Source organism: Chinchilla lanigera, unplaced genomic scaffold (genome assembly GCF_000276665.1).
Source record: "Chinchilla lanigera isolate Chin_1 unplaced genomic scaffold, ChiLan1.0 scaffold00109, whole genome shotgun sequence".
Lineage (NCBI taxonomy): Eukaryota > Metazoa > Chordata > Mammalia > Rodentia > Chinchillidae > Chinchilla > Chinchilla lanigera.
Window position 1 is genome coordinate 3,842,545 of NW_004955510.1, and position 20,188 is coordinate 3,862,732.

The 20,188-nt window shown below is 35.6% G+C and overlaps 1 protein-coding gene across 2 annotated transcripts in view; it reads left to right on the forward strand.

The window, feature by feature from the left end:
- The window catches only part of Ccser2 (coiled-coil serine-rich protein 2), a gene marked incomplete in the record, with an annotated part of 160,295 nt that overhangs the window by 40,306 nt on the left and 99,801 nt on the right, over positions 1–20,188 (forward strand). For both annotated transcript variants that reach the window (XM_005407889.2, XM_013506323.1), the window contains 2 exon segments: positions 1,346–2,801; positions 3,940–4,136. In XM_005407889.2, coding sequence (XP_005407946.1) covers positions 1,385–2,801; positions 3,940–4,136 — 1,614 coding nt within the window.

Genomic DNA, 20,188 nt, shown 5'->3' on the forward strand with positions numbered 1-20,188 from the left:
ATATATATTCTGCCCCTTTTACAGTATTAGTTTTTGGGGACAAGATGTTCTGTAACTGTATTACTTGAGAGTTTGTATGATCTTTCTTAATGTTTACTTTTGACATAATTAACAAAACTTACGTACTCTAGAAACTAACTCAGGCCAGGTTTCTTGCTTTTTTTTTCTTTTTTTTGGGTTTTTTGAGATAGGGTCTTCCTATGTGCTTTAGGCTGTCCTCGAACTTATAGTGATCCTCCTGCCTCAGCTTCCCAAGTGCTGGAGACTACAGGCATTGCACCACCAGGCCCGACTAGTTTTTCTTTTTAAGGCAGGATTTCACTGTGTAGTTCAGGCGGGCCTTGAACTTATTCGTAGCCCAGGATGGCCTCAAACTCACCCTATCCTCCTGCCTCAGCCTCCTGAGTGCTAGGATTACAGGCATGTGCCACCATGCCCGGCATTCAACCAGATTTAAATTTAAAAGTTTAACAAATTAAAAACAGTGTTATAAAATATATGCAAAAAAACCAGTAACCCAAAGGCATGTATTTTCTTTTTTTTATATTTTGCTTTTGTGTTTTCACAGAATTTTTATATATAAGCAGATGATGACCATATTTCTCTTACATTTTAATATTTATCTTGCATCTTTATAATCTCATCATAGGGCATGCCTTAATTTATTAAACAGTTACTAGTTTTATGCTCTTGTGGGTACATTGACCTTTTTGTGTTTGTAGTTTTGCTTTATCTTTAAAATAAATTGAGATTAATGAATGAATCAACTTCATTAAATGTTTGTTCTTCTCACCTTTGCACTAACAGTAGTCTGTTTATGTTACTGTATGGAAAGTCTCTTGAGATAGTTGCTTAACATGACAATTGATAATGTTTCAACCACTAATGTTGAGGAATGTTTTTTGAGGTTGTTTTATTCCTTACCACCACCTGTTACATGGCTTAGTAAAGTTTTAAAAATATATTCCAGGTTTTGTAAGATGATGTATGTTTTTTTAAAACATAAAATCACATGTTTATGCTTTTAAGGAGAGTATGACTCGAAAGGTAAACATTATTTTGACTGGAAATTGGACAGCGTACTATAGAAATATTTTTTAATATTCAAATTTATAGTCTAATTTTATTATTTATGGGCTTTGCTGTCAACTATAGGCCACGTTTATAAAAGTATAAAAGTGTTTCCTTCCAGCATAAAGTAATTGGTTTAATTAGTATAGTCAATGCTTGTGAGTTTTGTAGGAACCATAAATAGCTTTCAGGTTTTTCTACATGTAGTTCTCTATGTTTATGTATCCGTGTAATAATCTTTAGGAATGTTTAATGTACTTTTTTTTCTCCTCAGATTCTGACAGATTTTAAGAACAAATGCACCTTATAGCTCATGGAAGAAAAAACACAAATCAAAACATTTTTGGGTTCCAAGTTGCCAAAGTATGGAGCAAAATCTGTAAGAAGTACGCTGCAGCCAGTGCCAAATGGGACAGCTGTTAATTTATTAGGAACGTCAAAGAGTGGTAATGTGAACAGTTACATCAAAAACAATGGATCTGATTGTTCATTGTCCCATTCATTTAACTGGAGAAAAGCAAGTAAATATCAACTTAGTGCTCAAAGTACTGAAGAGCCTAATAATACTCAAAATTTACATGATAAAGTAATCGATCCTGAAAAACATGCTCCTACTCAAGGAAGGTTTGATAAAAATGGAGTAAAAGGAAGTTTGAAAAGTGCTTCTTTATTCACATCAAAGATAGCAAAGCCATCCACTATGTTTGTGTCATCTACAGAAGAATTAAACCAAAAGTCTTTTTCTGGACCATCTAATTTGGGTAAATTCACCAAAGGCACATTATTGGGAAGGACTTCCTTTTCTTCGATCAGTGCTCCGAAATCTCAGCTGAATGGATTTTATGGCAGCCGATCCACTAGCAGCATGCAAAGCCCTAGAGCAAACTCCTGTGCCACCAGAAGCAGTTCTGGAGAAAGCTTAGCACAGTCCCCAGACAATATTAAATCTACTACTTGTGAGAAAATGGTAAGGTCACAGAGTTTTTCACATTCCATTGAGAATTCATTCCTTCCCCCTTCATCTATAACCAGGTCACATTCCTTCAATAGAGCTGTAGATCTCACAAAGCCTTATCAGAACCAACAGCTACCCATTCGAGTGCCTCTCCGGTCAAGTATACTAACAAGAAATACCCGGCAGTCAGAAGTACTCAATGGGAATGAACATTTGGGGTATGGATTTCATAGGCCTTATGTTGCTGGTGGAAAGAAGTTGGCTTTACCCAATGGCCCAGGTGTAACTTCCTCTTTGGGTTATAGGATGGTTCATCCTTCTCTTCTGAAATCTAGCCGACCTCCATTTGCTGGAACCCTCACAGTTGATGGTAATAAAAATTCACCTGCTGACATGTGTGTAGAGGAAGAGACTGCAGATTTGACTAAGGACAGTACTACTAAGAAGGACCAAGAAGTAATTGAAAATGAAAGTTACAGAACAGCAAATGACCAGACCATGAAACATGATGCTAAAATGAGATACTTGAGTGATGATGTGGATGATATTTCGTTGTCTTCTTTGTCATCTTCTGATAAAAATGATTTAAGTGAAGACTTTAGTGATGATTTTATAGATATAGAAGACTCCAACAGAACTAGAATAACTCCAGAGGAAATTTCTCTCAAAGAAGAAAAGCATGAGAGTGTTGCATCAAAGGATATCTTTGATTCCCCTAAGGAAAATGAAAAGGACTTCAGTAAAACCGATGAGTGGCTAGATATAAGTGTATCTGGTAAATATTAATGTCCTTAAGTTTATTTCCTTTCTCCTAGATAATATTAATGAATTTACATTTAGGATTTTCTGATAAATTCCCAAGATACTGTTAGTTTCACAGAGAGATGGATCTAGATGAAACTTGAGTGGACAGTAGTTATCTTCCTTGTGACTTTCCTCTCTAGCCCATTTTTCACCCTATCTAAAATGAAATTAGTGAAAATACTCTTGCCTTTGCCCTTCTTGAGCTGTCATGCATACCCCTTTTCCTACTTAGTATAATCAGTGCTTGCCAAATTATTTTTTCCCCCCACTTACCCCACACAGTGGTATACCATCAAACAAACCATCTCTCCTGTTAGGTGACAGATCATTACTGTTTGTGAGAGTATAGCTGTACCAAAGGGCAAGTGAGATAATATAGACTATTTCCAATCTGATTTTTTTTAATCTCAGGAGATTTTCTTCTTAGCAATTTTATTTCTTATTATAAATCTTACTATCAATCTTACAGTCAGTACTTCCAGAGTAGCTTCATATATTTTTTAATTGAAGAAAGTGAGCTTTTTTTTTTTTTTAATGTTTCCCTTTACAGTAGATTATCCTGGCACTAAATACTAGAGAAAAGGTATCTCTGTATCCATATATCCCAAATAAAGAACAAACTGAAGGACTTGGATCAAGGCATGTAGTTTAAAGAAGGGATTGGTCATGTGTAGAAATGTATATAAAGTTCTGATTGTCAAAAGGTCTTACAAAGGTGTCTGCCAGAGCAAATATTTTCCTTACCAGGAGGGGGCTGTGAGGGTAAGTAATGTACGCAGAAGAAGGGAGTTTCCTGGCTAGTGGTTAAAAATGAGTACCTTGGGAAATATTAAAGGAATATGAGACTTACATTTTTAGAAATGTTGCAGAAATACAGATGGCAGAACTTTCCTTTTGTTCACTATTTAACATTACTATTTAACAAAAGCCTACTGGCTTTTGACTTTGACTTTTTAATTGTTTAGAGCTTAGAAAATGCTATGGTTGTGAATACTTTTTTTGAGCCTTTTTGCTATAACATGTGAAACTGTTATAGAGTTTATATTGTAGAAATGATAACTATTTTGTATGAATTAATAACTTTTTATCTCTTTTTAAATCAACTGAAGACAGGAGTGAATGTGCAAAACATACTTCTGGAAATAACTTGATTTCACCGGATACAGATTACAGAGCTGGTTCTTCATTTGAACTCTCTCCATCCGATAGCTCTGATGGGACGTACATGTGGGATGAAGAGGGCTTGGAACCCATTGGAAACGTCCATCCTGTTGGGAGCTATGAGTCTTCTGAAATGAACAGCATAGTATGTATGGATTTATATACCCTTTGAAATAGTTTGTTTACCTTACTATAAAAAGACAATATATTGCTTTCAGTTTTAATTTATGAATTAAATTTCCTAGTTTGAAAAATAATTCATGTCTGTTAAGGGCCTATAAAGCACGTAGTAAAGCATGGAGAATATATGACATTGGACATTAGTGTACTCACACATATAAGCAGACGTCATCAGACATGTACATACTGTACATAGTGTATCGGTCAGGTTAAGCTAGGCCTGTGGTTCTTGAGGGGGCGTAGGACAGTGGAGACAGTTTCACTTGTAACATTAGGAATGTCACTTGGTGAGTGGAGGCCAGGAATGCTGTGTATCATCTCTCTGTGCACAGAGTAGTGCGTATAACAAAGAATTACCTAGCCTAACCTGGCAGTAGTGCTGCTCTTGAGAACCCTGGGCTGTGCTGTGCTGAGCTCCCATTCAAGCAACAGCTCTTTACTGGCTTAACGCGGTACAAGTTTTAGTTTTTTGTTGTTAGAAAGTCTGCTGTAGGTCTGGACAGTTCTCTAAGGCAGTTGTCTTTAGTGACCTAAGCTACCTCACTCGGGTGTCCGTTTTTGAGGCCCCTTTTCATGAGGAGCCAGAAAGTCTCACTCATGCAGTTACTTGCTTTGGCCTGCAGGTGGCACCTACACTCTCACTCACAACCTGTTGACCAGCCCTAATCATGTGTATGGTCCCAGTAAATATTAAGAGGACAGGAAATGTTATTTTCCTATGTCCTGAAAGGTGAAGAAACCCAGGTATGTGTGTGATGTAAGACCTAACGTGCATTTTATACAAGCGTATTTTAGGAAATACAAATATTGTGAATAAATAAGCCATATGGATAAAATATAGCAGGGGTGTTTAAAAGTGACTCATCATGATTATATTTATATACAGTATGATTTTTGAGAAAATCAAGTTAGTAATCTTTGTGGATACATTAACACCCCTGGTAGATTTTAAGCAATGTAATTTTCTATATTAATACAGTACTGTGGTTTGGAAAAAACAGACATTGTTACCAGAGGTTTTTTAAGTTGTAAAAGTATAGAGGGAACATACATTTTAATTTAGAGAAAGTGTCTTAGTCCTGTTGCATAAAAAAGGAAAGACTGCAGTTTAGGGCTTTCTGTTTTTTCTTGCTAGTACTTTTTGTGATTCAAGGGCACATGAACATAGTGTCCAGCAGATGGCAGCAATGAGCCATTTAATAGCTGATGTTAAAAAAAAAAAATAGCTGATGTTTTCTGATAGTACCTTTCAGTCCTCTGTTGCCATAACTAATGTCTGATTTAAGCGGAAAAGAACTTCAGCATGTTCTCACTTTTCTTCACTTCTGTAACAAGGCTTAACCCAGGCTGGGTCAAGAAAAGGTGCTTTCACCAGAATATGTAGTACTTCATATTTTAATTTGATTCACTGTTTGGCTCTTACTGTTTCCTGTAGTAAGAGTTTCTCCTTGAAGGGCTCAGTGCATTGGTACTCATTGTGGTGCACTTACCATGGATCCCCCCAACAAATAGTTTGTAGACTCAGTACTTTGCATAACACCGGTCTTGAATTCTGTGTGTGTTGTTTAAATGCTAGCAGAATTTTGTTGACGTATAATTTATGTGAAATAAAATACACAAATCTGCGAACAGCCCAGAGAATTTTGATAAATGTATATACTTGTTTGATAGTTATGCAGATTAAAATATATAATATTCTGTCATCCCAGGATTTTTTTTCTGTTCCTTTTGGTCATATTTTCACCAACACAGAGAGATGCAACCACTGTTGATTGATTTCTGGCCCTAGGCAGATTAGTTTGTCAATGCTTAACCTCTGTATAGATGGAATCATCCACATGTGCTGCTTAATGTCCGGATTCTTTTATTAATATAAGGTATTTGTCAGCTATAGTTTGTTCCTCTTATGTCATATTCCTTTTTGGGAATAGAGTACTTATTTTATCCCATTGTTGATAAGTATTTAGTTTCTTTGTTATTGACTATTAGAGAATTACATTGTTGTGAATGTCTTGCTGTGTGTTTTATGGTGGACATTTTTTATTTCTGTTGATAGGACATGTAGCAAGAGACCCATTGGTTATAGCATATGCTTGTGTGTACAGGTAGTTTTCCAAAGTGAGCTTGTTGACAGCTCCCATTAGCAGTAAATGAATATTTCAGAAATTCTGCTTTCTTGTCTGCACTTAGTATTGCCTGTTTTTACATGTTTGCTGTCCCGGTGGGGGCGCAGTAGTATTGCTTTGAGATTTTTGTCATTTTCCTTCATAACTACTCACTGATTACCTTCACAGATACTCATTGGCCTTTAGGGTATCTTTTTCTGTGAAGTGCCTTCTGTTGGGTTATCTATATTTTTTCTTACTTATTTGTAAAAACTATATAGTTTGGATATAAATATTTTATATATGTAAGGTAATATATATTTATAAAATATTTATGTGTATGATACATTTTCTACTCTAGGTTGCCCTTTAAATTTTTTAGTAGTGTCTGTTGATGATACGACAGTTTCAGTATTATCCAGTTTATCATTTTTTCCCTTATTACTACTTTTTAAAATGTAAAATCTTTGCCTACCTTAAAGTCACAAAGATATGTTCCCGTGTTTTCTGCTAAAGATTTTATTTGTTGGTTTATATTTTAATCTTCCTACAATTCACCTGGAAATTGACAGAGGTTAAAGTTAATTTTGGGGAGGTGCAGAGAACCACCGTTCCCCATTCTGTTGTGGGATTATCTTTCATGAATCAGTGACTGCACAGATTAGTCAACTTGTCTATTCTCCTGACCATACTGCGCAGTTTTAATTTTTGTAGATTTAAAAGTTTTGATGTCTGGTAGTGTAAGTCTTCCATCTTTGTTTTTGTCCAAGATTTTTCCAGCTTTTCTTAGCTGTTTATGTTCCCCTTTGAGTATAAGGATGAACTCGTCAATTTCCGTGAAGGCCCTTGGAATGATTTTGAAAAGGATTGCATTGAATTTATGAGATCAGCTTGGAGAGAACTGGAATATTTATGGTATTTTCCTAATCCTGTTTCTCCATTTGTATAGACTTCAGCAGTATTTCTTGCAAATGTTTTATACTCTTCTGTAAAATGTCCACATATATTTTAGATCTTTGATTTTGCTACTATAAATGTTCCCACTTTAAAATGTTTATTTTCAAAGTTTTGTTGTTTACTTCCTTATTCTAATAATTGACCTGTGGATGTTTTTGGAATTTCCAAGTATACTAGATAATCATTTCATGTGTGAGCGCCCCCCGTCCCCGGTCCCCATGTTAGGATGACAAACAACGTTGATAAAATTTCAGAAGAAGCACTGTTAGTCACCATTAAAATTTTCTGGGGGGCTGGAGAGGAAAGCAAATATTACCAGGTTATAGAGGTTCCCTTTTATTTTGTTTGCGCAATTTTTGTTGTGAATTGTATTACTGTTGGCCAAATACTTGTCTACATCTTTTGATATAATTGAATCATTTTTTTTCTCCCATTGGTTTGGTGGATTGCATTGCTTTATTTTCAGATTTTAAATTACCTTTCCATTGCTGGAACACGTTTGCGTGTTTGTAATGTATTATTCCTTTTAATGTTGTTAGACTATATTACCTTATATTTTATTTATATCTTTTGTAGTTATGCTCATGAGTAAAACTGTTCTGCTTTATGATAATCTTCTTTTGGGTGCATATTTGGTATCAACTTTATGCTTCGTCATGAGTCAAGAATATTCCGTTTTTATTTTTTGACAGAGTTTGTATATAACTGATGTTGACTTCTTTTTCCTTAAGTGTTTAAAAGAATTCACCAGAGTTCAGGCTTCTGGACCTGAAATGTTCTTGGTGAGAAGGTTTTAAGATACTGGCCTATTTAAAAAATATACTTATTCATGTGTGGCTTTCAAAAATTTCATCTAAATTTATCATTTGTTGGTAAAAGTTCTTCAGGATTTTTTAACATCTTATGGTCTTATCATAATGTCTATTTTTTCATTCCTGTTGTGATTGGATTTCCTGTCTTCAGAGTCAGCAGTGGTAGGTCAGTCCCTGTTGCTAGAGTCTTCCTTCTGTATCCCTCTTTCTGTGAAGGACCTATATCACTGTATTGGGCCAGTCTAGCTGTTTCAGTATACTACCCCTATTTTAAGTTCAGTTGACTAGTAGCTTTAACTTCAGCTATAGCCTTAATTCTTCTTTACAATGTAATCTGACCTTGTAGATTCCAGGGATTAAAACATGGACAGCGCTGAGGGGCCTTTATTTTGCCTAACACACCTGGAGATGCATTTTTCAAATTTTTAAAAGACAATACTCTTGTTAACTAGAATAACTTTTGACATCAGTAGGTTTGGGTCTAATAAGTTATACATTTGATTTAAAAATAAAATAGTAAATTTTAAGCACAGTTTAATCAAATTCAGTTTAAATTAAACTGGTGGCATAATTATTCATGTGTCTTTCCCTAGTGATTTATAGTGGTGTAGCTAATCATAGCTTTTATATGGAGACTTTGAAATATGTTTTTACTATTACTGTATTACTACTCTTGATGTCATATAATAATTGGACATAATTAGTTAAGTATGCACAAGTGTGTGAATGGATGCATATTTTCTGTAAATTACCATGGGATTTAAAGATGACTCCTTTTTAAGAATGGCTATGGAGAGCTAGTAAGATAATGGGAAATACTGTTCTTTAGATTTTAGATTTCTTTCCCGCCTTTTAAAAAAGCATGGCATAGAGAATACAACTTGTAATATTTTCAGCTCTATTTCCTAGGAAAAATACTCTGTGATACTGACTTGAAAAGAGTGTCCAGTATTCAAGTGTAATGTTAGATTAGCACTCTGTAGATTACAAAATAAAAAGGCTTGCTGAGCTGGGTGTGGTGCTGCATGTCGGTAATCCTAGCACTCAGGAAGCAGAGGCAGGAGGATTGCTGCGAGTTCGAGGCCAGCCTAGGCTACTTAGTGAGTGCAAGGCCAGCCTGAACTACATAGTAAGACCCTGTTTCAAAACACACACACAAAAAAAAAAAACATGCTTTTTAATTACTAGCCATGTAAATGATAAATGCATTTATTTGATTTAATTTTAAATTAATAATTACAGTTCTAGATTTCTTCTGATTGAAAGCATCTTTTGAAAAAGAATGATTTTATCTTGTTTCTATTGAATGTTTTTACTCTTTTGATTGTTTTAACTGTCCTCTATTTTTATTATGTTTCTGTTGAGATATATCATAACTGCCTTAGTATACACAAAGGTCTTGGGCTCAAGCCTGTGCACCAAAAAAGGAAAAAAAAAAAAGAATCATAACTGCTCAGCTTGCTAGATGGGGCCACACTAGGGAAAGTGAGTAACTTTGTACCTCCCAGTTTCGGTTTTGCTAGACATTAGACCTTTCTATACTCTGTAACTGTAATTTATATATTTATTCTGAGCTTTTATTTTACATATATTAGTTATCACAGTGGAGTTTATATATTGCTATCCTCCCTTGGGCTGTCTACTTTGGTCTTTTACTCTTTGGTCTTTTATATGCAGAAAAGTGAAATGTCAGAAAATGAAGTGACATGCACATGATTTAGGCTTAACTCATTTTGTAGATAAAGATACTGAGGACTGGAAAGATAAAGTGACAGTCACCCTACAGACACAGAGGAATTAGAGCTTGGATCCCTACCCCCACACTGCTGCCGCTTGTTTAATTTTTCCTAAACCATTTCTTCAGAATATATATTAATGGGGCCAGCATGCAGCTATCTGCAGACTGCCCATCTGTTTCTGTAAATAAAGCATTATGAGAACACAGCCCATGGCCTGTAATTTGCATGTATAGCCTGTGATTTCTTTCATACTACTGTGACAGGATGGAGTAGTCACAACAGTCTTGTTAACCATAAATGTATTTCCTGTTTGAGCTTTAAGAACAAGTTTGCTGACCCTGCTATGTTAGACATTGCAGATAATTTTAAAGACTCAGAAATTAGCTTTCTAACCAAGTACTGTATAAGTTTCTGTAAACTTTCTGTTTGATTTTTTCCTTGTAGTCTTTTCTAGTATTATTTTTCTGAATCTCAGCAAAAGGTATCTTTGGATCCATTCAGTGTATTGGAGTGTCTGTTATATACAAGGCAGAGAGGATGCAGCAATCTAGAAGGCAGTGTGACAGTGCTTAAATTGATATTGTAGTGTGTGTGGGTGGAGATGTAATTGAAATATTTAGCTGACCCATTAACTACATATTTTCACTTGAGGAGTGGGGAATGTGCTACAGAGGATTCACAAAGTGAAAAAGTGTGTTAGGGGAAGACCTGACCCGTGTGAGTGTTTGTTAAGGCTTTTCCACCAGATGGTATTTAGACTGTGTTAGCCCACGGATAAGTAGTTTCAAAGGTACGTGTAATTAGAAGACCGGAAAAGAGGGATTGTGGAGCATTTAAGGAACTGTGAAAAGGCCAGGATAGCTTCAGCACTGACGGGAGAGGGTTTGCAGGAGGCTGACAGCTGAGAGTGTCCATAGAGCTGGAAGTATGTGTGTCCTTGTCCCTTAAACTGAGGGGTGACTGTGAGAGGACTTTGGGGGAGGAAAGGAATGTAATTTGAGTTACATTTTTAAAATGCTCGGGTGAAAGACTGAGTTAGAGGGAAGTAGCCAGGGCCCTAGAAGCTGCTGTTCTAGTGAGAGAGGGTAGTGGCTTCTACCAAGATGGTGACGCTGGAGACCTGCAGAATATGGCAGTTTTGAAAATGAGAGAGACCACCAAATTTCATAATTTATTGTAAGAGAGGAAAACATCACACTTGACTTTTAGAAGTTATAACTAATATTTCTGCTTCTGCTCATTCTGTCAAGTTATCTTAAATTGCCAGTTTTGTTTGTTACTTTCCTGTTGGTTTCTCATTTCCTATCTAAATTTCTTCTGCCTGTGATTATTTAAGTCAGTGTTGAGATTTTTAGTCTCTAATACCTACTCCATGTCTTGAAGATACCTACCTTTTAACTATCTCACTCATTGCTCCTCTAGTTTTTGGCATTAAATAATGTCTCAGTAAATACTTGTTGACATAGATGCCACTAAGACCTGACAGTTACTGCCACTTAATTAAAAATAAATAGGAACACTTAAACTAAAGATACTATTCATTACTATTCAGTATTTTCTCCATACACATTGTGACATAGCCTCCTTACAAAGTAAGTTTCTGAGGTGTCATATGTCACAATAGAAGTTTGCAAGTAAGTAGAAATGTGATGCCAGCCTGTGTGGGGTAGTGGAGAGAAGGCTTACAGAAAGTTGAGACGGTCTGACTAGGTAAATGGAAGTCGCAAGTTAGTGTTGCTTCTTTGAGCTCTCTAACAGAATTACAGAACCTGAAAGCATAGAAGGGATCTGTGCCAGCTCACTTGTTACAGATAAGGGGATGAAATCAGACCAAGAAAATAAGTTTTCCTTAGCATATGTTTTCTTTACTTGACCAGGCTATTGAATCTTCCATGTACATTTAATTAATTGGCATAGGTTCATTTTGTCCTGCTAATATAACTTTTATGTTTAAAAATATTTATCAAATATGTTGTTATGCTCCTTTAAGCATAATTATGTATTTTTTCATTCAATATTTGTGTCTTATAGGTTAAGTATATTACAATATGAAGTTCAGTTCAGTAATTATTTTCTGAGCTGCTCCTATGTCCCAGGTATACTGATAAATTCTGAGAACTCTGAGACAGATCAGACTGCCTTTAGCCTTAATCAGTTCAAAGTCTAGAACATAAGCAGACATAAACAGATGATCGTAGGATAGTATAAGAAATAAAATGTGATTAGTATGCACGTGTATTTAAATAACACAGAAGGGAGCGATAACTATGTGTGTGTGTTTGTTCAGAAGGTTTCAAGAACGAAGTGACATTTGAATTGAGTTTTGAAGAATGAACACAAAGTTGATGTCTTGGTCAAGGAAGTAAGAGTGGCACCTTAAGCAGCAACATGTACAGTAATGTGGGAAGGTCACACAGTTACGATGTGTGGGAAGATGTCACATCGCTGAGAGGAGTAGTATAAGGTGAAGAGTAGCTGGAGATGAAGCTAGCACAAGGCTGGAAGGAAGGAAAATCCAGTAATATGGATCATAAATATGGAGTTGTTAGACATGTGGAGTTGTTGGATGTTCTTAACTCCTTCTAGGTCTAAGCCTGTATTTCACAGAGCATGTTAGTGAACTTAAAAGTCATTCATGAACAAAAAGAGAATGATTTGTATACTACCATGCCTCTTTTACAGAGCATAGTACTTGCCATAGAGTATGTATATAAATTTTAATATTTGTGGAGAAAATTTGAGTTTTTAGTTATATCAAATAGATACTATAAATTTGTTATAGTAAATAGGGACACCAAAGCTGAGAAGTTTCCCTAGTTGGAAGGATTTGAGGAGTCAGCCAGGTTGCTGTTGTAGCCTGAATGCGTTAATACCTTCAGCTAAGCTATTCTCTTTGATTGTCTTTTGGTGACTAAAACAAAAGCCACAATGTTTTGCCTCCAGGCTCTTCAACTTTCAGCTTAGTGAAGTGCTGGTCTCCTTATCTTTTATCCCTTCTCTGATTTGGGGAGTCAGGCAACCTGTGTTTGCCAAGCTGCCAACTTAGTAGTTTAAATTGGGTTTTGTAAAGAGGCAGAGATGGAAAATTAATCTGTGTGGTCTTTTTTATGGTTTAGTGTATGATGAGGTAGAAAATAGCATGAGAATGCTAGGCTCACTATAAGCCAATTCAAATTTCAGCCCTGGTTGTATAATTAGCGTCTCATATATGTCATAGCCTATAGTGTACTTCTCTTGTGAGAAGAGAAGTACATCAAATAATTTTGGAGACTTTTCCTAGCTCTGAAGTTCCTCTTTGTTCTGGGACTTAATTTGTGATCTCTTTTCTTGTTTGCTAGAAGAAATGGGGACATTTGTTTTTGATATATATTCCCTTTCCTTGAAATTTTTTAATTACTAAATTATGTAACCTATTCATTTTTTAAAAAAATTTAAATTTTGCTAGGTAATATTTTACTCTGGCTTTGAAAATACATATATGTATGTATATAATGGGCCTGTACTCGGGGCCGGGGATATAGCTCAATGGCACAAGCACCTGCCTAGCAAGCATAAGGTCCTGAGTTTGATTCCCAGTACCAAAAAAAAAAAAAAACCAATTACATAATGGTCTGGATTTAGGTGAAAATTACATTACCTTGGAGACATAACCTGCAGATATTTCTTACCCTTTTTTTAAAAATCAGATTTTATTGGTAAATTTTAGATAGATATAATGATCATATTCATCATAGAGAATTTGTACCTATGCATGATATAACTTGATTTTTTTCCGATTCCCCTATCTTCCCTTCAACCCCTGCTCCCCTCCCCATTTCCAAAAGCTTTGTTTCCATTTTTTCCTTCTTTTCTCATTTCTTTAATAACTTATTCATTTCTGAGCACTCTTTTATTATTCATGCTTAATAGGCTTTTGTGATATCCTGAAGGTGACAGGTACGAACTGTTTTCTTACCCAGAAAATGGTATATGTGATATGGGATGAATGTTTATTTTATGGATATTTACTTGTTTTTAGCTGTTTATTTTGAACTAATTTTAAGTTTACAGAGAACTTTCTAAAAACCCAAAGTTCCCGTGTATCTTCCATTATCATCTGCTATATTAATACATCACATTACCATTATTCATTGATCAAAACCAGGGAAGTACATTAATATAATTCTAAATAATATTCTGACGCTTTTTAAATTATGCCAGTTTTCTCTTGTGTTGTTTTATCTGATCTAGAATCTAATCCAGAAACTTGGGTAGTGTTTGTTTTGTTTTGTTTTTTTGTTTTTCTTCCGGTACCGGGAATCGAACTCACGACCTTGCGCTTGCCAGGCAGGCACTGTGCCGCTGAGCTAAATCCCTAGCTCCTCGCATAGTGTTTGGTGTGGTGTCTTACTTCCTCCAGTCTGTGACACGTCTCAGTCTTCCTCTTTCTTTCCTTGCCACAAAACTTTTGAAGAGACCGCCCCATTTGTATGAATGCTTTCTTATGATGAGATTGCTATTATGTGTGCTGGCAAGAACACCACAGAGATTATGTTCTTCCCTTTTCAGTGCATCCAGAAAGTATATAATCTTGATTTCTTACTACTGTTGATGTTAATTTTGCTCAATTGATTAAGGTGATACCGTCCAAGATTCTCTAATGCAGAATTACTGTTTTTCACTTTATAATTATAAAATAAGTGTATTGTGAGCAGATAGTCTGAGATTATGCAAATATTTTATTTTCACAGCTTTGTTAGCATTGATAGATTCCATTTTAAGTAGAATTTATTTTAGTGTTCAGATTGTTCTGAATTTGACTATTGGGATTGCCTTCAGGTTTGTTCCTGTGTCTTTCTGGCAAGCTTTATTTTTCAAGCTCTCTGTTGTTTTCTAGCACTACAAGATATTCCAGACTCTTGAATCATTTCTCCAAGGAAAGTATTGTTGGTGAATAAGACTTAGAAACTAGAATCTGGGGCTGGGTATGCTTGTTGCTTCTGGGGTGTAATTGTTTTTAGGCATCGTGGTAAACAGAGGTAGGAGTTGAATGTACACAGTCTTTCATCTATATTTCTGTATCTGTATACCACAGCATACATTATAGCCTTCTCTCTTCCCTTATTTTTAACTCATTTCTCAGAAATGAGAAACCTGGCTCTTCACCATAATGTATCACACTGTATTGACTTGTGTGTGTGTTATGCATACTAAGATTATAGTAGAGAATATTATATATGTCAGGATTATAGTATATATAAATACACAGTTTCAGTTTTAAACATACACCTCATGAAAAATAAATTTGCTGACATATTTGCTTACCATTCTTTTTTACTTTTAGCCTTAGAGTACACAATTTGAAGTACTGTTTCCAAGTTGACATAGATTCCTTTAGTTCTCATCCCCTACCTGTGTGGTTGCTATTCATTTGCTATACTGTTAGGTCCATTTGTTACTGTTTTGTTTCATTTTAGTTTCCCCACACATCATGATTCATTTTAAGTATTCATTTAGTTCATATAACTGCAGAGAGGTCTTTCTCAGTTATTTCATACTCCCATAAACTACTTTATTTTGTAGATGTATATTGTTTATTCAATTACTCTGCTGACAGTGGGCATTAAGATTATTGTCAGTGTTCTGTGATTACAGACTGTTGCAGTGGCTCTTCTAGTACACATTTATTTTTGTAATTTAGATAAAAAGCACTTGTATCACTTTACATATGTTCCTATCAGCTCCTGTTCAGTTGTTAAAAAGAAAAAACTTCTGTGTATCACAGTCCCAGTTAGTATGATATCATATTGTCTCCTGATACTACTTTCTTAGAACATAGAAGTCACTTTAATTCTTACCTAAAACTTACTGGTAAATTTTAAGTGCTATAAATAATGAAATTCTGGGATTGTTATGTTCTCATAAATTTTATCCCATGTTTTCATTACCTCTCCTTTTCTACTTTTTGCCCCCAAAGAGAGCTTGTCCTTAAAATGTGAAATTCTGCAGTATGACCAAACAAGAAGATTAATGTTTTTAGACTCCATTTTCCAGAAACTCCATTTGATGTAGTGATACTGTGCGTATTAGCTTAAATGAACTGCACTGTGACTTGATTGGTTTAAGGGAACATGAATCTCAAAGAAGGATATTCTGGCTGCTGAAGGAATTGGGTTCACTAAGTATATTTGTTTTCTTTTATCCAGCAAAAGGATCGCACTATACCACTAATATACTCGGCATTTCCGTTTATTAAATACACATTTTAACTGAATTCTGCCAGCTACCATAGCTAACATTAGTCCTCTGAAAACTTTAAAGGGTTAACTAAAGCCCAGTGAAACATCTTGACTTGGACTTATTCCTGAGTCCACAGCATCGTAAGACTGGCAGCAGTTAAAAGTCCCACTTCTCATACTGCACCTTGTTTGTTTTTCCTTTCCAGGTACTACTGTGCTTATATGTTAGCCTATTTGTCTTTCCACCTGCTTGGTAAGCATCACAGAAAAGAGGAAACTAATATTTAAGTGACAAAAAATGTCAACAGTGGGAATAGAATTGAATCTAAAACAGGAGAAAGTGAAAGAAGCTTACAGAATTTGAGAAAATAGGATGTCTTAGTTTTGTTTTGCTGCTATAACAGATTACCACAAATGTAGTGGCTTACAGAGACATAAATTTATTATTGTTCTGTACGTTAGTAGTCAGACATAGGTCCCAGTTGGGTAAATTCAAGATGTTAGCAGGGCTGCCTGTTTTCCTGGAAGCTTTAGGGGATAATCTATTTCCTTACTTACCTTTTCGTAACTTCCAATGGCCACCTTTGGCTCATGGCCTCCTCCCTCCTTCAGAGCTGCAACCTTGCATTGGTTTGACTGTTCCCCTGTCTTCGTCTGCCTCCCTCTTCCTCTGAAGAGTGGTTACTATAGTAGGCCTGCCCAGAGACTCTGGGACAGTGATCGTGTTTTAAGATGAGCTGACTGGCAGTATAATTTCATCTGCAACCGTAATTCCTCCTTTACATATACACCTAATATATTAATAGCTTTTAATTATCCATACCTAATGATTCCAGGTATTATTTTGCTTATCAGGAAAATTATTTCATTTTTCTGCAACTTTTTTGAAGAATCCCACCAACATTGGAGAAAGGTTACTTTTTCCTGCAGCCCAGCCAGCATTTGTTATTGGCTGATTTCTTGTTAATACCTATTATTTCTGGAGTGAGATGGAATGTCAGTGTTGTTTTAACTTGCACTTCTTTTTTTTTTTTTCCAGTACCAGGAATCGAACTCATGACCTTGTGCTTGCCAGGCAGGCGCTGTGCCACTGAGCTAAATTCCTAGCCCCTAATTTGCACTTCTTGAATGACCAGTGATATTGAAATTTTTTTGTGTGTTTATTTGCTGGTTCTACTTCATCTGAGAAGTGTTTGTTCATTTCAGATCCCATTTTTAGATTTTTTTTTTTTTTTAATTTGTGGCAGGGTCTGATGTTTTTGAGTTTCTTATGTATTCTAGATAGCAGTTTTTTGTTTGTGAAACAGCTGGCAAAAATTTTTCCCCCCTCTGTGAATTGTCTCTTCACTCTGTTGGTATTGCTATGGAAAAGTTTTTTTAGTAAGATGAGATCCCAGTTGTGGTATTTCTTGTGTGATTAGGGTATTACTCATAAGATCTTTGGCTACACCTATGTGTTCAAGAGTTCTGCCTATTCTGTCTTCCAGCAGATTTAATGTTTCTGTTACAATATGTAGATCTTTGATCCATTTTGATTTTAGTTTAGTGCATGGTGAAAGATATGGGTCTTTGACATGTGGCAAGCCAGTTTTTCTGGCACCATTTATTAAAGACCTTTCTTCCAGTGAAAGTGTTTGGCTCCTTTCTTAAAGATAAGGTGGCTGAGTGTGTTTGGAGTCGTTTCTGTATCTTCTATTCCATTGATCCTCAGATCTGTTCTTTGGTGAGTACCATGCTGTTTTTATCACTGTAGCTTTGTGGTTTAATTTCAAGTCAGGGATTGTGTTACCCTCTGCCTTGTCTTTGATGCCCAGAATTACTTTTGCTATTCTACGTCTTTTCTGGTTCTAAATGAATTTTAGGATTTTTTTTTTTTAATTCTGTAAGGTATTCTTTTGGTATTTTGATCAAGATTGCATTAAATGTGTATAACAGTTTTGGGAGTATGGCCATTTTTACTCTATTGGTTCTTCCTATCCAAGAACAGGGTATCTTTCCATTTTCTGATATTCTCTTTGATCTCCTTTTTCAGAGTACTGTACTTTTTAATGTGAAGATGTTTTAGTTCCTTTGTTAGATTGATTCTTAAGTATTTCATTTTTTTGGATGCCATTATGAAAGGTGTAACTTGTCTAATTTCTCTCAGTGAATTTGTTACTCGTATATAGGAATTCTATTGATTTTTGAGTGTTGATTTTATGTCGAGCTATGCTACTGAATTTGGTTATTGAAACTAGGAATCTATGTAGAATTTTTGGGGTCTTCTATGTAGAGTATCAGGTCGTCTGCAAATAATGATAATTTAAATTCTTTCTTATTCTTATTTCTTTTATTTCCTTCTCTTGTCTAGTTGCTCTGGCTAATGTCTCTAGAACTATATTGAATAAGAGTGGTGATAGTGGCTATCCTTGTCTTGTTCCTGATGTTAGAGCGAAAGCTTTCGCTTTTCATCTATTTAGTATGATGTTGGCTGTTGGTTTGTCATAGATGGCTTTTATCAGGTTGAGATGAAACCATCTATTCCAATTTTCTCTAGGGTTTTTATCATGAATGGGTGTTGAGCTTTGTCACATGCTTTTTCTGTAACTATTGAGATGACTATATGATTTTTGTCTATGACTCTGTTAATATGATGTCTTAGTTACTTTTCTCATTACTGATACAAAATACCCAACATACAAAGTTAAAGGAGGAAAGGTTTTTTTAGCTCACAGTTGTAGAGATTTAAGTCCATAATCGGCTAGCTCCAAGGCAGGGTGGCACATAGCAGAGAGGTAACTGTTCATGGTAGTGGAAAACAGCAAAAGCAACAAGTGAGAGATAGAATTCTTTCTGTCCCTTATATTGTATGCAGGCTACCTGCACTAGGGTGGTGTAGCACTCATCTATAATCCCAGCATTGGACCATGAATCAGTCACAAACTCTAGATTCAGCTACCTCCAAAAAACCCTGCTCCCCATGACTGTGTGAGGCTTTGAGGGGACATCTAGACACAAACCATAGCATATGGTGAATTGCATTTATTGATTTACATATGTTGAACCATCCCTGCATGCCTGGGATGAATCCCACTTGGTTATGGTGTATAATCTTCTTGACAGTTTGCTCCATTGTATTTGCTCTTATTTTAGGATTTTTACATCTGTGTTCATTAGGGAAATTGGCCAGTAGTTTTCATTTTTAGTAGGATTCTTCTCTGTTTTTGGTTATCAGGGTAATGCTTGCTTCTGAGAATGTGTTTGAGAGTATTGCTTTCCTTTCATTTTCATTAAAGAGTTTGAGAAATAGTGGCATTAGGTTTTCTCTAAATTTCTTGTAGAGTTGCCAGTGAATCTGTTAGGGCCTGGACTTGTTTTTGTTGGTAGGTTTTAATTGCATCCTCAATTTCATTGACTGATACTGGTTTATTTAGAATTTTTATATCTTTTAGATTCAGTTTTGGTATTCATATGTGTCTAAGAATCTGTCAATTTCTTCTGTGTTTTCCATCTTATTAGAATGCGGGTTCTCAAAGTAGATATTGTTGATCTTCTGGATTCTGCAGGATCTGTTATGATTTCATCCTTTTCATTCCAAATTCCATGGATTTAAATATTTTCTTTCTTTTTTGGATAAGGTTGGCTGAGTTGTCAGTTTTATTTTATCCTTTCAAGGACCAGCTCTTGGATTCATTGAACCTTTGTATTTCAGGTAATGTGCAGGATATTGCTGGATTGGAATTTGTCTGATGTTTTTCTTATGGTTGCAGTGGGGTTATGTGGTTTTGGAAGCACTACTGCAGAGATTAAGTGCCATTTTTAGCACATATCTTTTTTTTTTTTTTTTTTTTGGTATTAGTAGTCGAACTCAGGACCTTGAGCTTGCCCTGCAAGCACTTGTGCCACTAAGATATATCCCCAGCCCCTAGCACATACCATTTTAAGAGCACAGGTTGTCAATTTGACTTATTGTTAGTGTTATACCTAATCATCTGCCCTAGCATGGTGCTCCACAGTAACGTTATTCTTTTCCTTTTTCTCTTTTTTATATTGTACTATATAGAAGACAGGAACTATATGTACCTACTGTTAAGGAGTGGCTGGTTATATCTTTCATCTCCTTAAGGGCAGAGAGTCTAATAAATTATTTGGGTTTCTACTGTAATATGGCAAAGGATTTATTCTGTTTCATTTTAGTCCTATCACT